Genomic DNA, 24118 nt, shown 5'->3' with positions numbered 1-24118 from the left:
GGATCCCAGGTTCAAATCCTATATAACCACGTGGTAAACTGTTGCTGTTGTTGTTGTTGTTGTTAGCATGTTGGACTTGGATTGCTTTGTGATTTTGGCTTGCTGGTTGCATCATTTACTGAGTCATGGCTGTGCCGCTGATGCAGTGCCCGCTGCGCACTGGAACAGGAATTTGTAAATATATATATATATATACAGTACTGTCGGACCCCACTATTCATGGGGAATATGTTCCTGAAAGGGCCGCTAATGTTGGGGCATTATTTAAAATCCTTTTTTTTTAAATTTCAAAATGGTCTAGGTTCGTGGAAGGGTGGTTACACCGAACAGATCAGGACACAGCAGAACGAAGGGAACAGCAGGAGAAATGGGAAACACTAACAGCAGGATGGAGGGAGAAAGTAGACGGAGATGGACAAACAAGGGATGCAGGTAACGATGAGGGGTAAGGGAGAACGCAAAGGGTGGACAAACATGGATACAGAAGCAAAATTGTGTTTGATCAGTTTATGAGAGGGAAGACGCTGCTGTCTGTCTGTCCAGAGGAAGGATGAGAGATATCACGGCGGAGAGTGGAGTCATCAACAAAGAGTGAAAGAGGATTTTCCAGAGAGTCAGTGAGATCATTGATGAAGATTAGGAATAATATGAGGCCTAGAACACTGCCTGCTACGAGAGTGGAGGTGGTCAGTAATCCAAGAGTGGAGTTGGCCTTGGATTCCATCGGCAGACAGCTTGGAGCACAAGGAAGGATGCCAGACTGTATCAAAAGCTTGAGATATGTCCAGAGAGATCGCCCTGATCTCCTGCCTGATATTGAGGGCCTCCATCCATTGTTGGGAGAGTAGAAGCTGCATGTCCAAGGTAGAGTGATCAGGTCTGAATCCGAATTGATGATCTGAGATGAGACTGTTGGAGAAAAGGAATGATTTCATGTCAAATGTGATGATGGATTCCATGACCTTGATGATTATTGGAAGAAAGCGAATTGGTCTGTAGTTAAGGGGATCCATTTTTGCACCTTTTTACCTCCACCACCGAAGGTGAAGGAGATTATGTTTTCACCCCCTTCTGTTTGTTTGTTTGTTTGTTTGTTTGTTTGTCTGTTTGCCTGTCTGTGTGCAGAATATCTGAAAACGTTGCGGACGGATTCGGATGAAACTTGGACATGTTGGGTGTGTGGCAAGGAAGAATTGATTTAATTTTGTTGAAAATCTTTTGAGACTTTATTTAAGGACAACATGAGGAACCATTTAAACAAATACAAACTAATTAAAGGTAGTCAGCATGGGTTTTACCAAAGATAGTTCCTGTTTAACAAATATTTTGGAGTTCTATGAGGCAGTGTCTGATTGGGTGGATGAGGGAAAGGCAGTGCACATAGTATATCTAGACTTTTAGAAGGCATTTGATAAGGTACCACATCGTGGGTTGTTTGCCAAAGTGAGGGCTCATGGAGTGACTGGTCAGGTAGCTAATTGGATTGCAAACTGGCTTAATGATAGGAAGCAAGGAGTGGCTGTGAGTGGGAGGATGTCTTGCTGGGAGGATGTAAGTAGTGGAGTACCTCAGGGATCAGTACTCAGACCATTACTATTCATCATTTACATCAACGATTTGGATAGTGGGGTGAAGAGATGGCTTTTCAAATTTGCAGATGACATAAAACTTGGAGGGAAGGTGGATAGCAGAAGGGGTGGTGATCAGATTCAGGAATGTATTGATACTTGTATAGATTGGGCAAAAGATTGGCAGATGTAATTTAACCTGAGCAAGTGTAAGGTGTTGGGGATGGGAAAGAACAATGAAAATAGAGATTACAGGATGCAAGGGGTAATTATGGAGCGTGTCACACAGGAGAAGGATCTGGGGTGGTGGTAGATATGGGAGGTAAGCAGGCAGCAGTGTCAGGCAGCTAAAGGTAAAGGAAATAGAGTTTTAGGTTGTATTCGAAGGGGAATCATTTATAAATCAAGAGGTGGTGTTAACATTGTACAGGAATTTAGTGAGGGCCACATCTAGAATATTGTGTGCAGTTTTGGTCACCGCAACTCAGGAAGAATGGAGGATGGCATGGAGAGGGTTCAGTGCAGGGCTACGAGATAGATTCTGGGCCGAGCGAGACTCAGCAATGAGGAGCGGCTAAAGGAGACAGGGCTTAATACATTGGACAGGAGGCGGTTACGAGCAGATATGATGGAGATGTTTAAGATTATGAAAGGTTATAGATAAAATAAGTGCAGATGAATTATTCAACAGAGTAGACTGTGATAGGATCAGGGGCCATAGCTTCAGAGTAAAGAAGAGGAGAGTTGAGATGGAAGCAAGGCAGGAGACTTTCACTCAGAGAGTAGTTAATGCATGGAATGTTCTCCCTGGAAAGGTAGTGGCAGCAAAAACAGGAGAAAAGTTTAAATTCGAATTAGACAGGTACCTAGAAGTTATGGAGATAGAGGGGTATGGGGATGTTGATAAGACTTTTTGGTAGTTTGAGCATTGATGGGTGATTGTGTACGGAGTGCTGTTGGTGGGGGGTCTCATCAAGGGGTGTCGTGTGGTTGTTGATGTGTGTTTTTTAACCAAGCCAATGCCCCCTCCCCTGAGGAGAAAAAAAATACAAAAACTTAAAATAAATAAATAAATTTTAAAAGCCACAAAAACACTTTGCATTTTCTTCTTTTGATCTTGTGTTGATAAATTAGTGTGGTGTTGATGTCGTGCAGGCATGATAGGCTGAATGGCCTCCACCTGTGTCTGATTTCCTTGTAAGATCCGAATCCAGATCTGGACATGAGAATTATTTAATTCATAAAGGTGCATAAAAAAGGTGCAAAAACAGATCCCTGTAACTACAGACCAATCAGCCTTCACCCAATCATCAGCAAGTTATGGAATCCATCATCGCTTCAGACATGAAATCCTTCCTCTTCTCCAATGGCTTGATTTCCAATCATCAATTTTGTTTCAGACCAGGTCACTCTACCCTGGATATGCTGCTTCTGCTCTCCCAACAATGGATGGAGGTCCTCAATGCCAGACAGAAAATCCGAGCCATATCCCTGGACATATCACGTGCTTTTGACACAGTCTGGCACCCTGCCCTGCTCACCAAACTCTCTTCCCATGGTATTCAAGGCCATCTCCACTCATGGCTCGCAGACTTCCTCTCCTGTCGCAGTCAACGTGTGGCCCTAAATGGAGTTCTTTCATCCCCTCTTCCTGTGCAGGCTGGAGTTCCTCAAGGTAGCGTTCTGGGCCCTGTTCTTTTTCTGGTTTTCATCAATGATCTCTCGGACTCTCTGGAAAATCCTCTATTTCTCTTTGCCGACGACTCCACCCTCTGCCGTACCATCTGTCATCCATCAGACCGGCAAGCAGCAGCTTCTTCACTCACTGCCGATCTGGATAAAATCACAAACTGGTCCAACACGTGGAACATGTCTTTCAATCCGGACAAATCTCACACTCTCACTATGTCTCTTCGAAAGGACCGTTTAGAAACCCCCCCCCCCATCCACTTTCTCAACAATCCTCTGGAAGAAGTCCTTTCTTTCAAGCTTCTGGGTCTCACTATCTGCCATGACCTTTCCTGGGAAAGTCACATTTCCAACCTCGCCTCAAAAGCCAGTCGCGGTCTGGGAATCCTCAGTCGTGCAAAGTCCTTCCTCGGCCCTCTTGAGCTCCTGACCACTTACAAAGCTTTTGTCCATAGCCTGATGGAGTACTGCTCTCCCCTCTGGGCTGGTGCTCCTGCCTCCCACCTTTCTCGACTTCACGCTGTCGAAACCAGGGCATTTAAGATCATCGGCATCTCCCACAATGAAGCTGAGTTTTTGGGCCTCTCACTCAATCACCGCAGGTTGGTCGGTGGCCTTTCTGTCTTCTACTGACTCCTCTCCAGTCTTGCCCTCCCTGCTCTCTCTCTGCGATTTGTCCCCACCACATTTCCACAGGGCGCTCAAGGTCCGCCAACAACCCCCTTCTGGTAAAACTACCAAAATCACGAATCACTGCTCATCTTCACTCTTTCATTCCTCTTTTTTCCCGCCTTTGGAATAAACTTCCTCACTCTATTCTTTCCCATTCTTCCCTCCAGGCTTTCAAAACAGCTGTTCACCACCACCTCTTATCTTCCCCCATCCAAATCCTCGATCTTTTCTACCCCCGATAATCCACCCAAGCCCACTTCCTTCAATTCCCCTGCTTTCCTTCCTGAAAGTCCCTGTAATGTCCATCTTCTCTTTGCCATGTTCCCCGTCCCATCCCCATCCCTCTCCCTTCCACAGTTCACCTAATGTGTCTGTTCCCCACTGTTTTGTCCCTTCCACTCCCACCCCTCTTGTCTCATGCCTCCTTGCTGTGAGTTGTGTGTTAGCTCTCATACGAGCCTCGACCAAGGTATACAAAAAAAAAATTCTTAAAGTGATTCTTCACCATTGAGAGAATCACCACCATCACGTCGCATCAGAATCCATTCGCAAATCCGCGAATAGGCAGACCGAGGGCAGAACAAGGCCACGGCCAGCTGCCTCTCAACCAGCATGAGGACAACAACTCCCAGGCATGCGTGAGTGCCGGCAGCCATGCTCCACCATCCAGCATTGACAAAAGCCAAACAGCCACTGTGGTTAATGCAAACGCCATCACCTGACCTTGGGCTGTTTTGCTCATCTGCTCAGCTGCCTGCAATGAGAGTTAGAGTGATATGAGATGTCTTTTGGCCTCGTGCAGCTCTTGTTCTATCTTTTCTGCTCAAATTCCCTGATCCTCAGCCTGCTGTCATACTTGGCAGTATGCCTGCTCAAAGGCCTGCTCCTGTTCTTTCTGTTGGCATTTATCCCGGCTCCGACTTTCTTCCCGCCGACATCTTTTCACCACTTTCGAGGCTTCGCTCTTGAAGGACTGCATTTCAGTACACAATTCCCTGTTCTTCTGGTGTAAGCTCTCTGTCTGCAGTTCTTTTTCTTTGGCTCCTTCTATAATGCTGGGTTCTGGAATCGGCAAGGGCTGTGGTTCTGGTTCAAGTTCTGGCTCTTCCTCGCCTGGAATCACCACTACTGGACTCGCATGGTCAGCCAGCGCAGATGCCCTCGTGTCCGGCCCCTGTTCCCCATTGCACCACAGTTGCACCACTGTGGGATGGGAGACAAGGAGACTGGTATGACCTGGGTGAGAGGAGCCAGATGACACTGTCCAGCCTGTGTCATGGAGACAGCACGCGATGGATCCAAAGATGCAAAACCTGCTTCAAAAGGGCTGAGCTCACTGTCCATATAGGCAAACAGCTCCACTGTCAGCCGAAAAATGCCAACGCCACTCTCTCCCACAGCACCAAGCTCCCCGTCTGTCACCGCCAAGCCAGGTGGAAAAACCGGCCACCCAATGTGGAAGTCAACTTTCCCCATGATCAACATGATGCAGATGGCCACAAGCCAACCACAATGGTCATGACAGTGGTTCCACACGTGACCAAGCTCCTTAAATCGAACAACTTGAAGCAAGGAATCCCGCAGAACACCGGGGTGTCCATCGATCAAAAGCCTGTGGAGCAAATTGCAGAAATTCCAGCTGAGAACAGAGTTCCTGTAAAAGGAGAAAGTGCCTGTGACATTCCAGAAGGTGTTGGCACCTTGTTCTCAGTGGGTGCCCAAGATGCCAATGCAGACCTGTTTCTTTTCAAAGCCTGCACTTAACTCGCTCTGGCCTAATTCAAGATGAGCCTCCTGCTCAACCAACAGGGAGCCGTAGCTACTGCAACTCTCCTCCTCAACACATCCTTCTTGGGATTGCTCCAATCCTGACTCGACAAAACAAACTTCAAGACTTGCCTTCCTGCAAGTGTCAAGTTCAGGAAGATCACTTTCCTCACCAGCACCTTCGCAACTTCCATGTCATTCATCTTCACAGCATCCAATGCGTCACCCCCTTCCATACAACCATCAAAAAACATTTCTGTAGATCCACTCTCAACGACAGCTGCACCATCTGCATTACAACCGCAAGCAGAATCAGACTCATCATAACCTTCTGCCTTGGCATCACTTCCACGCAGTTCATAAACAGTGAGTAATTGGCCTTCACAACTACGATCTGGATCTGAATTCTGGGATTGGTCCTGCAAATTCCTTTCAAAAGCATCACTTTCACACTGGTTCATTTGATAAGCATCCTGCTCTTCCTATTGGGATCCATCTGTGCCTGTTAAATTGCCTTGCACCTCTTCAAATTGGACAATTCTCTCTCCAGAGTTTACATCGGCAAGCTCGCTTTTGATCGTTTCGGAATCAGCCGCTTGCTCGGTACTTGGCATTTCAACGTTACTGTCGCTCTCCTCCGCCACATGTCCAGCAAGTGGTTCAAACATTGGCTCTGTCAAATCTGCTCAACCCTGGTCAGTAACATCCCCAATGTCAAAGTGCAGCAAGTCCAGTTTCACTTCGCCATTGGCTTCGTACGAGTCAGTCAGCCCAAGCATGGTCTCAACAGAACCATCAACATCACCTTCGGGAATAACAGAAATTTTTTGGTTCTATCACCTTTCCCTTGATGGTGATGTCCCAAGTGTTCAGTCGCTCCTGTAACATCTCATCCATCCTTTCCCCAGTCAATTGTGGCTCCCACAAGCCTTTATCAGCTAACACCAGTTCTAGTTTTGTTACACGAGTTTCCAACTATTGCACTAAACCGCCACCCAGGCGCTGACAAAATCATAATTCCTCTACCTGCCATTGCATTATGGCATCTACCCAGATGGAATAGCCCTCCAGGTCCTCATTTACTTCATCTTTTATTTTATTTGACTCAATTTCTTCTTCCAATCCCCCCCCCCCGCCCCATTTAATTCTTTTGTTCATCAATTTCGTCTTCCAATCGTTCATTCATTTCCTCTACTCCATCAATTTGTGCTCCCAGTTCCTGTGGTATCCCCTCCTTATACTCATTCATTTGCTCACCCAATTAATTCCTTTGTTCATCAATTTTGTTTTCAATTCCATCAATTTGTCCCTTCAATTCACTCGTTTGTTTCCTCATTCCCTTTATGTTCCCCTCCATTCCATTAATTTTTCCCGTCAATTATTTCCTTTGTTCACTCATAAATTGTTTCAACATGACCTGGAGAGTCATCGCATCCTCTCGCTGCGTCTCATTCTCCACCACTGTGGGGAAGTGGGGACTGAAGCTTGGAACGGGGAAGCTCCTACTCCATCATCATCAACCAACTCCGCCCACGGCTCGCTTCCTTCATGGTCACTATCGAGCACAATCATCGCCATCTTGTACACGTCCGCCATTTCCCATACATGTTTAATCTCGTCATAAAAAAATTATTTCCCATAAAATTCCAAGCATTCTTTTCTCCCGACACCAATTAGCTATACAATTTCTACCTCGGTTACTACAACCCCCTCTCCCTCGATGGTAGAGAGGTGATCATTTAAAGATTTAGATTCCCAATTATTATATATATATATATATATATATATATATATATATATATATATATATATATATATATATATATATATATATATTTACTGTATTTTAAGCTTAAGCTCGCTCCGGCACCAATTTTGGTCCCGATGGATCCAAAAATCCCACCCTTGATCAAGAAATGTCAATGAAGGCTTAAATTGCGCTCCGACACCAGTTGTCAAGGATTCGAACAATCCCATACCTCTGACTCCAGTTGTCCTGATCAACAATTTCATGTCCTCTGTGTGAAATGTTGATAGGGTTCGAATCGAATCCTGCATTCCCGAGGGAGTCGATGTTGGGAGGGGTGGGGTTCATATCCCACTCCTGACACCAGTTGTCGAGGGTTCGAACAATCCCATACTTCTGACTCCAGTTGTCCTGATCAACAATTTCATGTCCTCTGTGTGAAATGTTGATAGGGTTCGAATCGAATCCTGCATTCCCGAGGGAGTCGGTGTTGGGAGGGGTAGGGTTCATATCCCACTCCTGACACCAGTTGTCGAGGGTTCGAACAATCCCATACTTCTGACTCCAGTTGTCCTGATCAACAATTTCATGTCCTCTGTGTGAAATGTTGATAGGGTTCGAATCGAATCCTGCATTCCCGAGGGAGTCGGTGTTGGGAGGGGTGGGGTTCATATCCCACTCCTGACACCAGTTGTCGAGGGTTCGAACAATCCCATACTTCTGACTCCAGTTGTCCTGATGAACAATTTCATGTCCTCTGTGTGAAATGTTGATAGGGTTCGAATCGAATCCTGCATTCCCGAGGGAGTCGGTGTTGGGAAGGGTGGGGTTCATATCCCACTCCTGACACCAGTTGTCATGTCCAGAGGGTTAACCCCTACCTGGACAGAGGGCCAAACGATTTCCCTTGGAGGCTTACAGGCGAGTTCCTTCGAGATTATACCGTGTGTGGCAAAGAAAGGGCGGCAATGGATGGAGGCACATGGGTTGTACTCAAACCCACAACAGATACACAGACACCAGTAAATTAACTAAATAATGATTTAACAAACATAAAATCAAACAGTAATAATGGAAATAAATCAAGACGTGAGGTGACCTAAATCTAAATTCCTATTTGAGGTGCCTCCACACACACTTAAATACAGACAAGGGGGAAACAAAAGAATGAAACAAATAAAAATCCCTTCTTTATCTTGGCACTTAGATTTGGGTCTAGAAATTATATTTTATGAGCTTTGGGGTCAAACCGCGTCATCCTGCATGGTGGGAAACCACGCCCAAAATGGTGCCAAGCCGAACTCGTTGTGGGAAGCGTATGGGAAGTAATTCGTGCGGATGGTCCCTTCGTCAAGAGAGCCCAAAAGTTGTCGTGGAACTTCCTCCTCACGAATGGGGCAGTCGACGCTGCTCCTCTGCAGAATTCCGGGCTCGCTCGTCCAGAATGGCACAACACGAGGCTTCGAGGAACGTATCACATGATGCAGCCCGACAGTCCATGACTAGCGTCTTGCTCCGTCATTCGGGAAAATTCACAACACGACAGGAGAATTGTGTTGCTGTATTTCATTGTATCCCTGGTGTTGGCTTCATGGTTATGGTGGTGGGTTTGGGATCCAAAGATCCTGAGTTCAAATCCTGCTCAGCTGTTGAATTGATACCAGGTGGGGTTGACTCTACCTGTCATCCTTCCGAGGTTGGAAAAATGAGTGCCAGCTTGCTGGTGTCCTGTGTTGGAGTGGCAACCTGTTCAGGATTGTGCCCATTAGCCAATGAGACTGCTTAGGCAACACCAACGCTCTGGACACTATGAAATCCAATCCATTGGGACCATACTCTGTGCAGACGTAACCAGCCAGCGAGACCCCCCTTCCTCAAAAGTCTCCTCCCACAACTGTCATCCTCGTTCTCCCGCTTTGATCCTCACTTTTTCCCTCTCTGACGTCATGCCCATCAATCATCCACTCCAGGGGCGTGGTTTCACCAGCCGTACCCCCTGGAGGTGGGGCTTTCTGCCTGCTTGGAGGTGCAGCTCGGTTGTCATTGTTTTAAGGATGTGATCCCTTTTTATTGCCAGTCTTGAAATGCAAAAAACATAGGAAAAGGTCGCAGGGGGCAATCACATACTGGGGGAAATTATCCTTAACCCCTACCTAATTTAACACAGCACCAGCCCCTGCTTGGTGACAAGTAACACTAAAGCTCACAGTTCCCTCCTTAATTTACATTGGGATGTCTCCTACTTGTCCAGTGACCAAGCAACTCCATACAATACTATCTTTCCTCTGAAATTCCCCCATCTCCCCCACAAACATAACAGCATATACCGCAAAATACACTCACCATGTTACAGTATATAACGTATTCACACTCACCATGTTACAGTATATACCATATAACACACTCACCATGTTACAGTATACACCGTATAACACACTCACCATGTTACCATGACATTACGAGAAACAGGTACTGTGCTGCTCCTGCTCATCGTCCTTTGATGATGTAATCAGGTGTTTTCCGGTTGGTTCATTAAGACTTTGTGAACATGATGTCACTGCGGTAGTCGCCGCATCAGAATCCTTTTGGTTGAATCACCTTTCCTTCTTGGATCACTCAAATGATGTCCTGATGTAATCCAAGGATTTATCAACTTTTTCTCATCCTCCTGTCATGTTCATAACTTGGTCCCTTTCTGTATAAAGTAAACAAAACTGAAGTCGCTTGTTGTCACTTCCACATGTAATTCATCGTCAGTGAAACCTGGAACACAATCCTTTAATACTTTCACTGAGTGTTAATAACGAGGTCAAGAGACCGAGCCAATGACTAAGCACATATAACCTGATCCACCTCCTAACAACCATCTGATGTCCTGTTACAGCAAAGTGAGTTGACAATTGGAAACAGAAATTTCCACTTTGGAAACGACTTTTCAAGAAACTTTCAGTCAGGTCCTGGGATCATGGGAGGAGGGTGGGGGGCAAGGGGGTTTGTGGGAACGAGGCTGTGGATGGAGATCGGTTATGTGGTTGAAATGAGTGGGGGGGGGTAGGGAACGATGCTGTGAATTGAGGGGAGGGGTAGGGGGGGCTGTGTGGACGTTTCCTGGGAAACGAGAGGAAAGAGGGTGGAAAGTGGAGGACAACGTTTTCTTGACGACTGATGTGGTTATTGTTGGGGAGGGGGGGGTTACATTGGAATGATGGGGGAGGTGGGAAAGGGGTTTACTGAAAAAAGACTCAAAGTATCAAATCGTATTCCTTTTGAAGCATTTTCTCTGCAATAACTAAAGATAAAAATCGTTTTGCAATCGCATCACAGTTATTTGAATACAATACATCACCTGAGTTTTTAAAAGTTTAAACTTTACCTGAACTTTGACACAAAACTGTAATTTTATGCCTCATTTCCTTTCCCCAAGGTTTATTTGCAATGTGCGTGAACATCCTGCATGCCGGTGAAAGACTTCCAGGTAATGGTGCTGCAGCTCTTGAATACAAAGTAAAACAATTGTTTTCAACATAGAACTTCTTCATTATTCACAAGTGATAGTTCTTGAAGACGAACAGTTTGCGGCTTTCGAAGGTAAACAGTTGGTGGCTTTCGAAGGTAAACAATTGGTGGCTTTCGAAGGTAAACAATTGGTGGCTTTCGAAGGTAAACAGTTGGTGGCTTTCGAAGGTAAACAATTGGTGGCTTTCGAAGGTAAACAATTGGTGGCTTTCGAAGGTAAACAGTTGGTGGCTTTCGAAGGTAAACAGTTGGTGGCTTTCGAAGGTAAACAATTGGTGGCTTTCGAAAGTAAACAATTGGTGGCTTTCAAAGGCAAACAATTGGTGGCTATCGAAGGTAAACAGTTGGTGGCTTTCGAAGGTAAACAATTGGTGGCTTTCAAAGGCAAACAATTGGTGGCTTTCGAAGGTAAACAATTGGTGACTTTCGAAGGTAAACAGTTGGTGGCTTTCGAAGGTAAACAATTGGTGGCTTTCGAAGGTAAACATATGGTGGCTTTCGAAGGTAAACAGTTGGTGGCTTTCGAAGGTAAACAGTTGGTGGCTTTCGAAGGTAAACAATTGGTGGCTTTCAAAGGCAAACAATTGGTGGCTATCGAAGATAAACAGTTGGTGGCTCTCGAAGGTAAACAGTTGGTGGCTCTCAAAGGTAAACAGTTGGTGGCTCTCGAAGGCAAACAATTGGTGACTTTTGAAGGTAAACAGTTGGTGGCTTTCGAAGGTAAACAGTTGGTGGCTTTCGAAAGTAAACAGTTGGTGGCTCTCGAATGTAAACAGTTGGTGGCTTTCAAAGGCAAACAGTTGGTGGCTTTCGAAGGTAAACAATTGGTGGCTTTCGAAGGTAAACAATTGGTGGCTTTCGAAGGTAAACAGTTGGTGGCTTTCAAAAGTAAACAGTTGGTGGCTCTCGAAGGTAAACAGTTGGTGGCTTTCGAAGGTAAACAGTTGGTGGCTTTCGAAGGTAAACAATTGGTGGCTTTCAAAGGTAAACAATTGGTGGCTTTCGAAGGTAAACAGTTGGTGGTTATCGAAGGTAAACAGTTGGTGGCTTTCGAAGGTAAACAGTTGGTGGCTTTCGAAGGTAAACGGTTGGTGGCTTTCGAAGGTAAACAATTCGTGGCTTTCGAAGGTAAACAATTGGTGGCTTTCGAAGGTAAACAATTGGTGGCTTTCGAAGGTAAACATTTGGTGGCTTTCGAAGGTAAACAGTTGGTGGGTTTCGAAAGTAAACAGTTGGTGGCTCTCGAAGGTAAACAGTTGGTGGCTTTCGAAGGTAAACAATTGGTGGCTTTCGAAGGTAAACAATTGGTGGCTTTCGGAGGTAAACAATTGGTGGCTTTCGAAGGTAAACAATTGGTGGCTTTCGAAGGTAAACATTTGGTGGCTTTCGAAGGTAAACAGTTGGTGGCTTTCGAAGGTAAACAATTGGTGGCTTTCAAAGGCAAACAATTGGTGGCTTTCGAAGGTAAACAATTGGTGGCTTTCGATGGTAAACATTTGGTGGCTTTCGAAGGTAAACAGTTGGTGGCTTTCGAAAGTAAACAGTTGGTGGCTCTCGAAGGTAAACAGTTGGGGGCTTTCAAAGGCAAATAGTTGGTGGCTTTCGAAAGTAAACAATTGGTGGCTTTCGAAGGTAAACAATTGGTGGCTTTCGAAGGTAAACAGTTGGTGGCTTTCGAAGGTAAACAGTTGGTGGCTTTCGAAGGTAAACAATTGGTGGCTTTCGAAAGTAAACAATTGGTGGCTTTCAAAGGCAAACAATTGGTGGCTATCGAAGGTGAACAGTTGGTGGCTTTCGAAGGTAAACAATTGGTGGCTTTCGAAGGTAAACAATTGGTGGCTTTCAAAGGCAAACAATTGGTGGCTTTCGAAGGTAAACAATTGGTGGCTTTCAAAGGCAAACAATTGGTGGCTTTCGAAGGTAAACAATTGGTGGCTTTCAAAGGCAAACAATTGGTGGCTATCGAAGATAAACAGTTGGTGGCTCTCGAAGGTAAACAGTTGGTGGCTCTCAAAGGTAAACAGTTGGTGGCTCTCGAAGGCAAACAATTGGTGACTGTTGAAGGTAAACAGTTGGTGGCTTTCGAAGGTAAACAGTTGGTGGCTTTCGAAAGTAAACAGTTGGTGGCTCTCGAATGTAAACAGTTGGTGGCTTTCAAAGGCAAACAGTTGGTGGCTTTCGAAGGTAAACAATTGGTGGCTTTCGAAGGTAAACAATTGGTGGCTTTCGAAGGTAAACAGTTGGTGGCTTTCGAAGGTAAACAGTTGGTGGCTTTCGAAGGTAAACAATTGGTGGCTTTTGAAAGTAAACAATTGGTGGCTTTCAAAGGCAAACAATTGGTGGCTATCGAAGGTAAACAGTTGGTGGCTTTCAAAGGTAAACAATTGATGGCTTTCAAAGGCAAACAATTGGTGGCTTTCGAAGGTAAACAATTGGTGACTTTCGAAGGTAAACAGTTGGTGGCTTTTGAAGGTAAACAATTGGTGGCTTTCGAAGGTAAACATATGGTGGCTTTCGAAGGTAAACATATGGTGGCTTTCAAAGGCAAACAATTGGTGGCTTTCGAAGGTAAACAATTGGTGGCTTTCAAAGGCAAACAATTGGTGGCTATCGAAGGTAAACAGTTGGTGGCTCTCGAAGGTAAACAGTTGGTGGCTCTCAAAGGTAAACAGTTGGTGGCTCTCGAAGGCAAACAATTGGTGACTTTTGAAGGTAAACAGTTGGTGGCTTTCGAAGGTAAACAGTTGGTGGCTTTCGAAAGTAAACAGTTGGTGGCTCTCGAATGTAAACAGTTGGTGGCTTTCAAAGGCAAACAGTTGGTGGCTTTCGAAGGTAAACAATTGGTGGCTTTCGAAGGTAAACAATTGGTGGCTTTCGAAGGTAAACAGTTGGTGGCTTTCAAAAGTAAACAGTTGGTGGCTCTCGAAGGTAAACAGTTGGTGGCTTTCGAAGGTAAACAGTTGGTGGCTTTCGAAGGTAAACAATTGGTGGCTTTCAAAGGTAAACAATTGGTGGCTTTCGAAGGTAAACAGTTGGTGGTTATCGAAGGTAAACAATTGGTGGCTTTCGAAAGTAAACAGTTGGTGGCTTTCGAAGGTAAACGGTTGGTGGCTTTCGAAGGTAAACAATTCGTGGCTTTCGAAGGTAAACAATTGGTGGCTTTCGAAGGTAAACAATTGGTGGCTTTCGAAGGTAAACATTTGGTGGCTTTCGAAGGTAAACAGTTGGTGGCTTTCGAAAGTAAACAGTTGGTGGCTCTCGAAGGTAAACAGTTGGTGGCTTTCGAAGGTAAACAATTGGTGGCTTTCGAAGGTAAACAATTGGTGGCTTTCGGAGGTAAACAATTGGTGGCTTTCGAAGGTAAACAATTGGTGGCTTTCGAAGGTAAACATTTGGTGGCTTTCGAAGGTAAACAGTTGGTGGCTTTCGAAGGTAAACAATTGGTGGCTTTCAAAGGCAAACAATTGGTGGCTTTCGAAGGTAAACAATTGGTGGCTTTCGATGGTAAACATTTGGTGGCTTTCGAAGGTAAACAGTTGGTGGCTTTCGAAAGTAAACAGTTGGTGGCTCTCGAAGGTAAACAGTTGGGGGCTTTCAAAGGCAAATAGTTGGTGGCTTTCGAAAGTAAACAATTGGTGGCTTTCGAAGGTAAACAATTGGTGGCTTTCGAAGGTAAACAGTTGGTGGCTTTCGAAGGTAAACAGTTGGTGGCTTTCGAAGGTAAACAATTGGTGGCTTTCGAAAGTAAACAATTGGTGGCTTTCAAAGGCAAACAATTGGTGGCTATCGAAGGTGAACAGTTGGTGGCTTTCGAAGGTAAACAATTGGTGGCTTTCGAAGGTAAACAATTGGTGGCTTTCAAAGGCAAACAATTGGTGGCTTTTGAAGGTAAACAATTGGTGGCTTTCAAAGGCAAACAATTGGTGGCTTTCGAAGGTAAACAATTGGTGGCTTTCAAAGGCAAACAATTGGTGGCTATCGAAGGTAAACAGTTGGTGGCTCTCGAAGGTAAACAGTTGGTGGCTCTCAAAGGTAAACAGTTGGTGGCTCTCGAAGGCAAACAATTGGTGACTGTTGAAGGTAAACAGTTGGTGGCTTTCGAAGGTAAACAGTTGGTGGCTTTCGAAAGTAAACAGTTGGTGGCTCTCGAATGTAAACAGTTGGTGGCTTTCAAAGGCAAACAGTTGGTGGCTTTCGAAGGTAAACAATTGGTGGCTTTCGAAGGTAAACAATTGGTGGCTTTCGAAGGTAAACAGTTGGTGGCTTTCGAAGGTAAACAGTTGGTGGCTTTCGAAGGTAAACAATTGGTGGCTTTCGAAAGTAAACAATTGGTGGCTTTCAAAGGCAAACAATTGGTGGCTATCGAAGGTAAACAGTTGGTGGCTTTCGAAGGTAAACAATTGGTGGCTTTCAAAGGCAAACAATTGGTGGCTTTCGAAGGTAAACAATTGGTGACTTTCGAAGGTAAACAGTTGGTGGCTTTTGAAGGTAAACAATTGGTGGCTTTCGAAGGTAAACATATGGTGGCTTTCGAAGGTAAACAATTGGTGGCTTTCAAAGGCAAACAATTGGTGGCTATCGAAGGTAAACAGTTGGTGGCTCTCGAAGGTAAACAGTTGGTGGCTCTCAAAGGTAAACAGTTGGTGGCTCTCGAAGGCAAACAATTGGTGACTTTTGAAGGTAAACAGTTGGTGGCTTTCGAAGGTAAACAGTTGGTGGCTTTCGAAAGTAAACAGTTGGTGGCTCTCGAATGTAAACAGTTGGTGGCTTTCAAAGGCAAACAGTTGGTGGCTTTCGAAGGTAAACAATTGGTGGCTTTCGAAGGTAAACAATTGGTGGCTTTCGAAGGTAAACAGTTGGTGGCTTTCAAAAGTAAACAGTTGGTGGCTCTCGAAGGTAAACAGTTGGTGGCTTTCGAAGGTAAACAGTTGGTGGCTTTCGAAGGTAAACAATTGGTGGCTTTCAAAGGTAAACAATTGGTGGCTTTCGAAGGTAAACAGTTGGTGGTTATCGAAGGTAAACAATTGGTGGCTTTCGAAGGTAAACAGTTGGTGGCTTTCGAAGGTAAACGGTTGGTGGCTTTCGAAGGTAAACAATTCGTGGCTTTCGAAGGTAAACAATTGGTGACTTTCGAAGGTAAACAATTGGTGGCTTTCGAAGGTAAACATTTGGTGGCTTTCGAAGGTAAACAGTTGGTGGCTTTCGAAAGTAAACAGTTGGTGGCTCTCGAAGGTAAACAGTTGGTGGCTTTCAAAGGCAAATAGTTGGTGGCTTTCGAAGGTAAACAATTCGTGGCTTTCGAAGGTAAACAATTGGTGGCTTTCGAAGGTAAACAATTGGTGGCTTTCGGAGGTAAACAATTGGTGGCTTTCGAAGGTAAACAATTGGTGGCTTTCGAAGGTAAACATTTGGTGGCTTTCGAAGGTAAACAGTTGGTGGCTTTCGAAGGTAAACAATTGGTGGCTTTCAAAGGCAAACAATTGGTGGCTTTCGAAGGTAAACAATTGGTGGCTTTCGAAGGTAAACATTTGGTGGCTTTCGAAGGTAAACAGTTGGTGGCTTTCGAAAGTAAACAGTTGGTGGCTCTCGAAGGTAAACAGTTGGGGGCTTTCAAAGGCAAATAGTTGGTGGCTTTCGAAGGTAAACAATTGGTGGCTTTCGAAGGTAAACAATTGGTGGCTTTCGAAGGTAAACAGTTGGTGGCTTTCGAAGGTAAACAGTTGGTGGCTTTCGAAGGTAAACAATTGGTGGCTTTCGAAAGTAAACAATTGGTGGCTTTCAAAGGCAAACAATTGGTGGCTATCGAAGGTTAACAGTTGGTGGCTTTCGAAGGTAAACAATTGGTGGCTTTCGAAGGCAAACAATTGGTGGCTTTCGAAGGTAAACAATTGGTGGCTTTCGAAGGTAAACAGTTGGTGGCTTTCAAAGGCAAACAATTGGTGGCTTTCAAAGGCAAACAATTGGTGGCTTTCGAAGGTAAACAATTGGTGGCTTTCAAAGGCAAACAATTGGTGGCTATCGAAGGTAAACAGTTGGTGGCTCTCGAAGGTAAACAGTTGGTGGCTCTCAAAGGTAAACAGTTGGTGGCTCTCGAAGGCAAACAATTGGTGACTGTTGAAGGTAAACAGTTGGTGGCTTTCGAAGGTAAACAGTTGGTGGCTTTCGAAAGTAAACAGTCGGTGGCTCTCGAATGTAAACAGTTGGTGGCTTTCAAAGGCAAACAGTTGGTGGCTTTCGAAGGTAAACAATTGGTGGCTTTCGAAGGTAAACAATTGGTGGCTTTCGAAGGTAAACAGTTGGTGGCTTTCAAAAGTAAACAGTTGGTGGCTCTCGAAGGTAAACAGTTGGTGGCTTTCGAAGGTAAACAATTGGTGGCTTTCAAAGGTAAACAATTGGTGGCTTTCGAAGGCAAACAATTGGTAGTTATCGAAGGTAAACAGTTGGTGGCTTTTGAAGGTAAACAGTTGGTGGCTTTCGAAGGTAAACGGTTGGTGGCTTTCGAAGGTAAACAATTGGTGGCTTTCAAAGGTAAACAATTGGTGGCTTTCGAAGGTAAACAATTGGTGGCTTTCGAAGGTAAACATTTGGTGGCTTTCGAAGGTAAACAGTTGGTGGCTTTCAAAGGTAAACAATTGGTGGCTTTCGAAGGTAAACAATTGGTGGCTTTCGAAGGTAAACATTTGGTGGCTTTCGAAGGTAAACAGTTGGTGGCTCTCGAAGGTAAACAGTTGGTGGCTTTCAAAGGCAAATAGTTGGTGGCTTTCGAAGGTAAACAATTGGTGGCTTTCGAAGGTAAACAGTTGGTGGCTTTCGAAGGTAAACAGTTGGTGGCTTTCGAAGGTAAACAATTGGTGGCTTTCGAAAGTAAACAATTGGTGGCTTTCAAAGGCAAACAATTGGTGGCTATCGAAGGTAAACAGTTGGTGGCTTTCGAAGGTAAACAATTGGTGGCTTTCAAAGGCAAACAATTGGTGGCTTTCGAAGGTAAACAATTGGTGACTTTCGAAGGTAAACAGTTGGTGGCTTTCGAAGGTAAACAATTGGTGGCTTTCGAAGGTAAACATATGGTGGCTTTCGAAGGTAAACATATGGTGGCTTTCGAAGGTAAACAATTGGTGGCTTTCGAAGGTAAACAGTTGGTGGCTTTCAAAGGCAAACAATTGGTGGCTTTCAAAGGCAAACAATTGGTGGCTTTCGAAGGTAAACAATTGGTGGCTTTCGACGGTAAACAATTGGTGGCTTTCAAAGGCAAACAATTGGTGGTTTTCGAAGGTAAACAGTTGGTGGCTTTCGAAGGTAAACAATTGGTGGCTTTCGAAGGTAAACAGTTGGTGGCTTTCGAAGGTAAACAGTTGGTGGCTTTCAAAGGCAAACAATTGGTGGCTTTCGAAGGTAAACAATTGGTGGCTTTCAAAGGTAAACAATTGGTGGCTTTCGAAGGTAAACAATTGGTGGCTTTTGAAGGCAAACAGTTGGTGGCTTTCAAAGGCAAACAGTTGGTGGCTTTCGAAGGTAAACAATTGGTGGCTTTCGAAGGTAAACAATTGGTGGCTTTCGAAGGTAAACAGTTGGTGGCTTTCAAAAGTAAACAGTTGGTGGCTCTCGAAGGTAAACAGTTGGTGGCTTTCGAAGGTAAACAGTTGGTGGCTTTCGAAGGTAAACAATTGGTGGCTTTCAAAGGTAAACAATTGGTGGCTTTCGAAGGTAAACAGTTGGTGGTTATCGAAGGTAAACAGTTGGTGGCTTTCGAAGGTAAACAGTTGGTGGCTTTTGAAGGTAAACGGTTGGTGGCTTTCGAAGGTAAACAATTCGTGGCTTTCGAAGGTAAACAATTGGTGACTTTCGAAGGTAAACAATTGGTGGCTTTCGAAGGTAAACATTTGGTGGCTTTCGAAGGTAAACAGTTGGTGGCTTTCGAAAGTAAACAGTTGGTGGCTCTCGAAGGTAAACAGTTGGTGGCTTTCAAAGGCAAATAGTTGGTGGCTTTCGAAGGTAAACAATTCGTGGCTTTCGAAGGTAAACAATTGGTGGCTTTCGAAGGTAAACAATTGGTGGCTTTCGGAGGTAAACAATTGGTGGCTTTCGAAGGTAAACAATTGGTGGCTTTCGAAGGTAAACATTTGGTGGCTTTCGAAGGTAAACAGTTGGTGGCTTTCGAAGGTAAACAATTGGTGGCTTTCAAAGGCAAACAATTGGTGGCTTTCGAAGGTAAACAATTGGTGGCTTTCGAAGGTAAACATTTGGTGGCTTTCGAAGGTAAACAGTTGGTGGCTTTCGAAAGTAAACAGTTGGTGGCTCTCGAAGGTAAACAGTTGGGGGCTTTCAAAGGCAAATAGTTGGTGGCTTTCGAAGGTAAACAATTGGTGGCTTTCGAAGGTAAACAATTGGTGGCTTTCGAAGGTAAACAATTGGTGGCTTTCGAAGGTAAACAATTGGTGGCTTTCGAAAGTAAACAATTGGTGGCTTTCGAAAGTAAACAATTGGTGGCTATCGAAGGTTAACAGTTGGTGGCTTTCGAAGGTAAACAATTGGTGGCTTTCGAAGGCAAACAATTGGTGGCTTTCGAAGGTAAACAATTGGTGGCTTTCGAAGGTAAACAGTTGGTGGCTTTCAAAGGCAAACAATTGGTGGCTTTCAAAGGCAAACAATTGGTGGCTTTCGAAGGTAAACAATTGGTGGCTTTCAAAGGCAAACAATTGGTGGCTATCGAAGGTAAACAGTTGGTGGCTCTCAAAGGTAAACAGTTGGTGGCTCTCGAAGGCAAACAATTGGTGACTGTTGAAGGTAAACAGTTGGTGGCTTTCGAAGGTAAACAGTTGGTGGCTTTCGGAAGTAAACAGTTGGTGGCTCTCGAATGTAAACAGTTGGTGGCTTTCAAAGGCAAACAGTTGGTGGCTTTCGAAGGTAAACAATTGGTGGCTTTCGAAGGTAAACAATTGGTGGCTTTCGAAGGTAAACAGTTGGTGGCTTTCAAAAGTAAACAGTTGGTGGCTCTCGAAGGTAAACAGTTGGTGGCTTTCGAAGGTAAACAATTGGTGGCTTTCAAAGGTAAACAATTGGTGGCTTTCGAAGGCAAACAATTGGTAGTTATCGAAGGTAAACAGTTGGTGGCTTTTGAAGGTAAACAGTTGGTGGCTTTCGAAGGTAAACGGTTGGTGGCTTTCGAAGGTAAACAATTGGTGGCTTTCAAAGGTAAACAATTGGTGGCTTTCGAAGGTAAACAATTGGTGGCTTTCGAAGGTAAACATTTGGTGGCTTTCGAAGGTAAACAGTTGGTGGCTTTCAAAGGTAAACAATTGGTGGCTTTCGAAGGTAAACAATTGGTGGCTTTCGAAGGTAAACATTTGGTGGCTTTCGAAGGTAAACAGTTGGTGGCTCTCGAAGGTAAACAGTTGGTGGCTTTCAAAGGCAAATAGTTGGTGGCTTTCGAAGGTAAACAATTGGTGGCTTTCGAAGGTAAACAGTTGGTGGCTTTCGAAGGTAAACAGTTGGTGGCTTTCGAAGGTAAACAATTGGTGGCTTTCGAAAGTAAACAATTGGTGGCTTTCAAAGGCAAACAATTGGTGGCTATCGAAGGTAAACAGTTGGTGGCTTTCGAAGGTAAACAATTGGTGGCTTTCAAAGGCAAACAATTGGTGGCTTTCGAAGGTAAACAATTGGTGACTTTCGAAGGTAAACAGTTGGTGGCTTTCGAAGGTAAACATATGGTGGCTTTCGAAGGTAAACATATGGTGGCTTTCGAAGGTAAACAATTGGTGGCTTTCGAAGGTAAACAGTTGGTGGCTTTCAAAGGCAAACAATTGGTGGCTTTCAAAGGCAAACAATTGGTGGCTTTCGAAGGTAAACAATTGGTGGCTTTCGACGGTAAACAATTGGTGGCTTTCAAAGGCAAACAATTGGTGGTTTTCGAAGGTAAACAGTTGGTGGCTTTCGAAGGTAAACAATTGGTGGCTTTCGAAGGTAAACAGTTGGTGGCTTTCGAAGGTAAACAGTTGGTGGCTTTCAAAGGCAAACAATTGGTGGCTTTCGAAGGTAAACAATTGGTGGCTTTCAAAGGTAAACAATTGGTGGCTTTCGAAGGTAAACAATTGGTGGCTTTTGAAGGCAAACAGTTGGTGGCTTTCAAAGGCAAACAATTGGTGGCTTTCGAAGGTAAACAATTGGTGGCTTTCAAAGGCAAACAATTGGTGGCTATCGAAGGTAAACAGTTGGTGGCTTTCGAAGTTAAATAATTGGTGGCTTTCGAAGGTAAACAATTGGTGGCTTTCGGAGGTAAACAATTGGTGGCTTTCAAAGGCAAACAATCGCTAGCTCTCGAAGGCGAGCAATCGGTGGTTCTCTCAGGGAAACATTTTGTGGCTCTTAAAGACTAACTGTTTATAGTTCTTGAAGGGTAACTGTTGGTGGTTCTGGAAGGGTAACTGTTGATGGTTCTGGAAGGGTAACTGTTGGTGGTTCTTTAAGGCGAACTATTGGTGGTTCTTGAAGATGAACTATTGTTGATTATTGAAGGCGAACGATTGGTGATTCTTGTAGATGAACTATTGGTGATTCTTGTAGATGAACTATTGGTGGTTCTTGAAGATGAACTCTTGTTGATTATTGAAGGCGAACTATTGGTGATTCTTGTAGATGAACTATTGGTGATTCTTGAAGACGAACTATTGGTGGTTCTTGAAGACGAACTATTGGTGGTTCTTGAAGATGAACTATTGTTGATTATTGAAGGTGAACTATTGGTGGTTCTTGAAGATGAACTATTGGTGATTATTGAAGGCAAACTATTGTTGATTCTTGAAGGTGAACTATTGGTGTTTCTTGAATGTGAATTATTGGTGATTCTTGAAGACGAACTATTGGTGATTCTTGAAGGCAAACTATTGGTGGTTTTTGAAGGCGAACTATTGGTGGTTCTTGAAGACGAACTATTGGTGATTTTTGAAGGCGAACTATTGGTGGTTCTTGAAGGCGAACTATTGGTGGCTCCTGAAGATGAACTATTGATGGTTCTTGAAGGCGAACTATTGATGGTTCTTGAAGGCGAACTATTGGTGGTTCTTGAAGGCGAACTATTGGTGGCTCCTGAAGATGAACTATTGATGGTTCTTGAAGGCAACGAATTGACGCCTTTTGAAGAGAAACAATTGGCAGCTCTTGAAGAGCAAACTATTGGCAGCTGTTAAAGACAAACAATTGGTGGTTCTTGAAAGCAAACAATAGTTTGTTCTTGAAGGAAAACAGTGATTTTTGGAAGGTCACACATTAAAGACCAGTGTGTAGTTATTGAGGAGATAACATGTGTCAAAAGTCGTTGGGTGGCAACATTAGAGGCAGTAAAATGGATGTGTGTGTGGCTAGTTCATTCCATAGTGCAGAGCTTTCAGTGACAAATGTTTCCTTCTGACAGTCTCCCGGGTGTTTGTGTAATGAAAAAAGTTGCATAAAACCTCAGTTGAAAACACAACTCTGGCTGCAAGACATTGTGATAGATCGACACAGCAGATTCATTAAATGAATCGTGACGTGCTACAGACGAGCGATGGGAAATGCTGAACACTGGATCGGGAGGGCATCCCTATCCACTTGAGGAACATACGACAGGCTGTGTAATGACGTTTTTACCAGCAGGTCAACCAGTCGTGCTTCCCTGGTCTTGACGAATGACAATAAATAAAATAACCTTTACTGGTGTCTCATTGGTCATTTCGAGAGCCTTTTAGGTTGTCTTTTATTTTTTAATTAATTTTACACCATTTTTTGGGGACAGCTGGTGTTGACCAAGGTTCTCTGTCTTTTTGAGCCTCATGCACGTTGTTAACTACGTCATCCAGATAGTGGTGCAATGCTTCCTTTGACATAACCGTGCAGAGCTGGAACTGGAACTATGCTTCTGCATATCCACAGCATAGTCTCAATAATTATTAGCCAAAGCCCTCAAGTGCATAAATATGTATGCTCCAGGTGTAACTCACAATGTCGATGAGGTTGTATACATCTTCCGGTATTATCATATTCTAAAATGTCAATAGGGCTCATTAACATGACTTACCTTTTGTGGAATTCCTGGTCACAGGATTTCGGATACAAATCGAATGCTCGTCAGACTATGTTGACGTGAAACATCGGAAAGCAGCCATCCATGATTACACTTCATCAAGATGAAATGCACCGATGCAGGCGTTTTATGGTGATATGTAGGAAATATCCGTCGTTGTACAATCTCCCTGTCATTCAGAACTATGTTGTGTACATCAGTCTGCCATTGGAACAGTGCATACATCCCAAATGCTCTATCGATCGCACTTGTAGCGAGCAGAGTGGGTACGATCCGGATTACAAGGGCAGGGCGACGGAGCGAGTCGACAAGGTCAAGATAGATGGTAATGAGGAGGAAATAGAACAACACGACGAGCTCGTCTGCGTGTTCAAGTTGGGTTGTTCAACACAAATGGAACAACCATCGGAGCAAATTCACTCCCAAAATTCAAAGCTGCAGGCACTACCAATGAGTATCGTCATCCAGCAGGGAAGGCTCGGTCAGATGGTTGGACCATCGAGTGCCCTCCATAATTGCATCTCAGCCATACCTGCTTGGCAGCAATACTCAGTGGTGGGGTCTTCAATTATTGAATGTGGGTCTTCACAATGATGACTAGTTTTGTGTTTCTCAATTTATGATTCCGAGTTTCCGTTTCCTCTGTGTTGTTAATTTAAATGGAATTTTAATATTCAATCAGGGATTTCATTGGAGTTGTTTATTCTGAAAAATAAAATGGAAATGGATTAAAATGCAAGCCAGAAACTTCACACCACTTAACAAAAACAATCTCAATTACGCCGCCGGCTTGAACCTGGAATTCTATTCCAGCACATCTGGTGAATTTTAAAATGATAAAGTGAAGAAATATGCTAAACACACAACCATCGAGAATTGTTTATTAATCATTGCAACTTTGGCATCATTCTTTTTATCCAAATGTAGTTAGTAGGGAAGAAAGATCTCTTCAATGACAAACCATGAGGGGGGAAAAGGGCATGCTCAGTATTTTAAGCATTGGTCTTGGATACATATTGGTTAAATTAAATTTTCAAAACCATATTGGTCAAATAAAATATATATACCTATATATGTATATATACCTAAATATGTATATATATC

General features: G+C 44.0%; 1 protein-coding gene across 5 annotated transcripts in view; it reads left to right on the top strand.

The window, feature by feature from the left end:
* LOC147031117 (uncharacterized) overlaps positions 1 to 22644 on the top strand; it is a 92501-nt gene extending 69857 nt beyond the window's left edge. For all 5 annotated transcript variants that reach the window (XM_085875856.1, XM_085875854.1, XM_085875853.1 and 2 more), the window contains 2 exons: positions 10868 to 10918; positions 21592 to 22644. In XM_085875856.1, the coding sequence (XP_085731982.1) occupies positions 10879 to 10918; positions 21592 to 22142 (591 nt within the window). In that variant the 5' untranslated portion in view covers positions 10868 to 10878 and the 3' untranslated portion in view covers positions 22143 to 22644. The remainder of the gene's footprint in view (positions 1 to 10867; positions 10919 to 21591) is intronic.
* Positions 22645 to 24118: the final 1474 nt, after the last annotated feature.

The sequence above is a fragment of the Eptatretus burgeri genome, chromosome 3 (assembly GCF_056783735.1).
Source record: "Eptatretus burgeri isolate ZD-2024b chromosome 3, Ebu_testis_v1, whole genome shotgun sequence".
NCBI lineage: Eukaryota > Metazoa > Chordata > Myxini > Myxiniformes > Myxinidae > Eptatretus > Eptatretus burgeri.
Note: the sequence above shows the minus strand (reverse complement) of the source record. Positions and strands in the feature narration are given on the sequence as shown.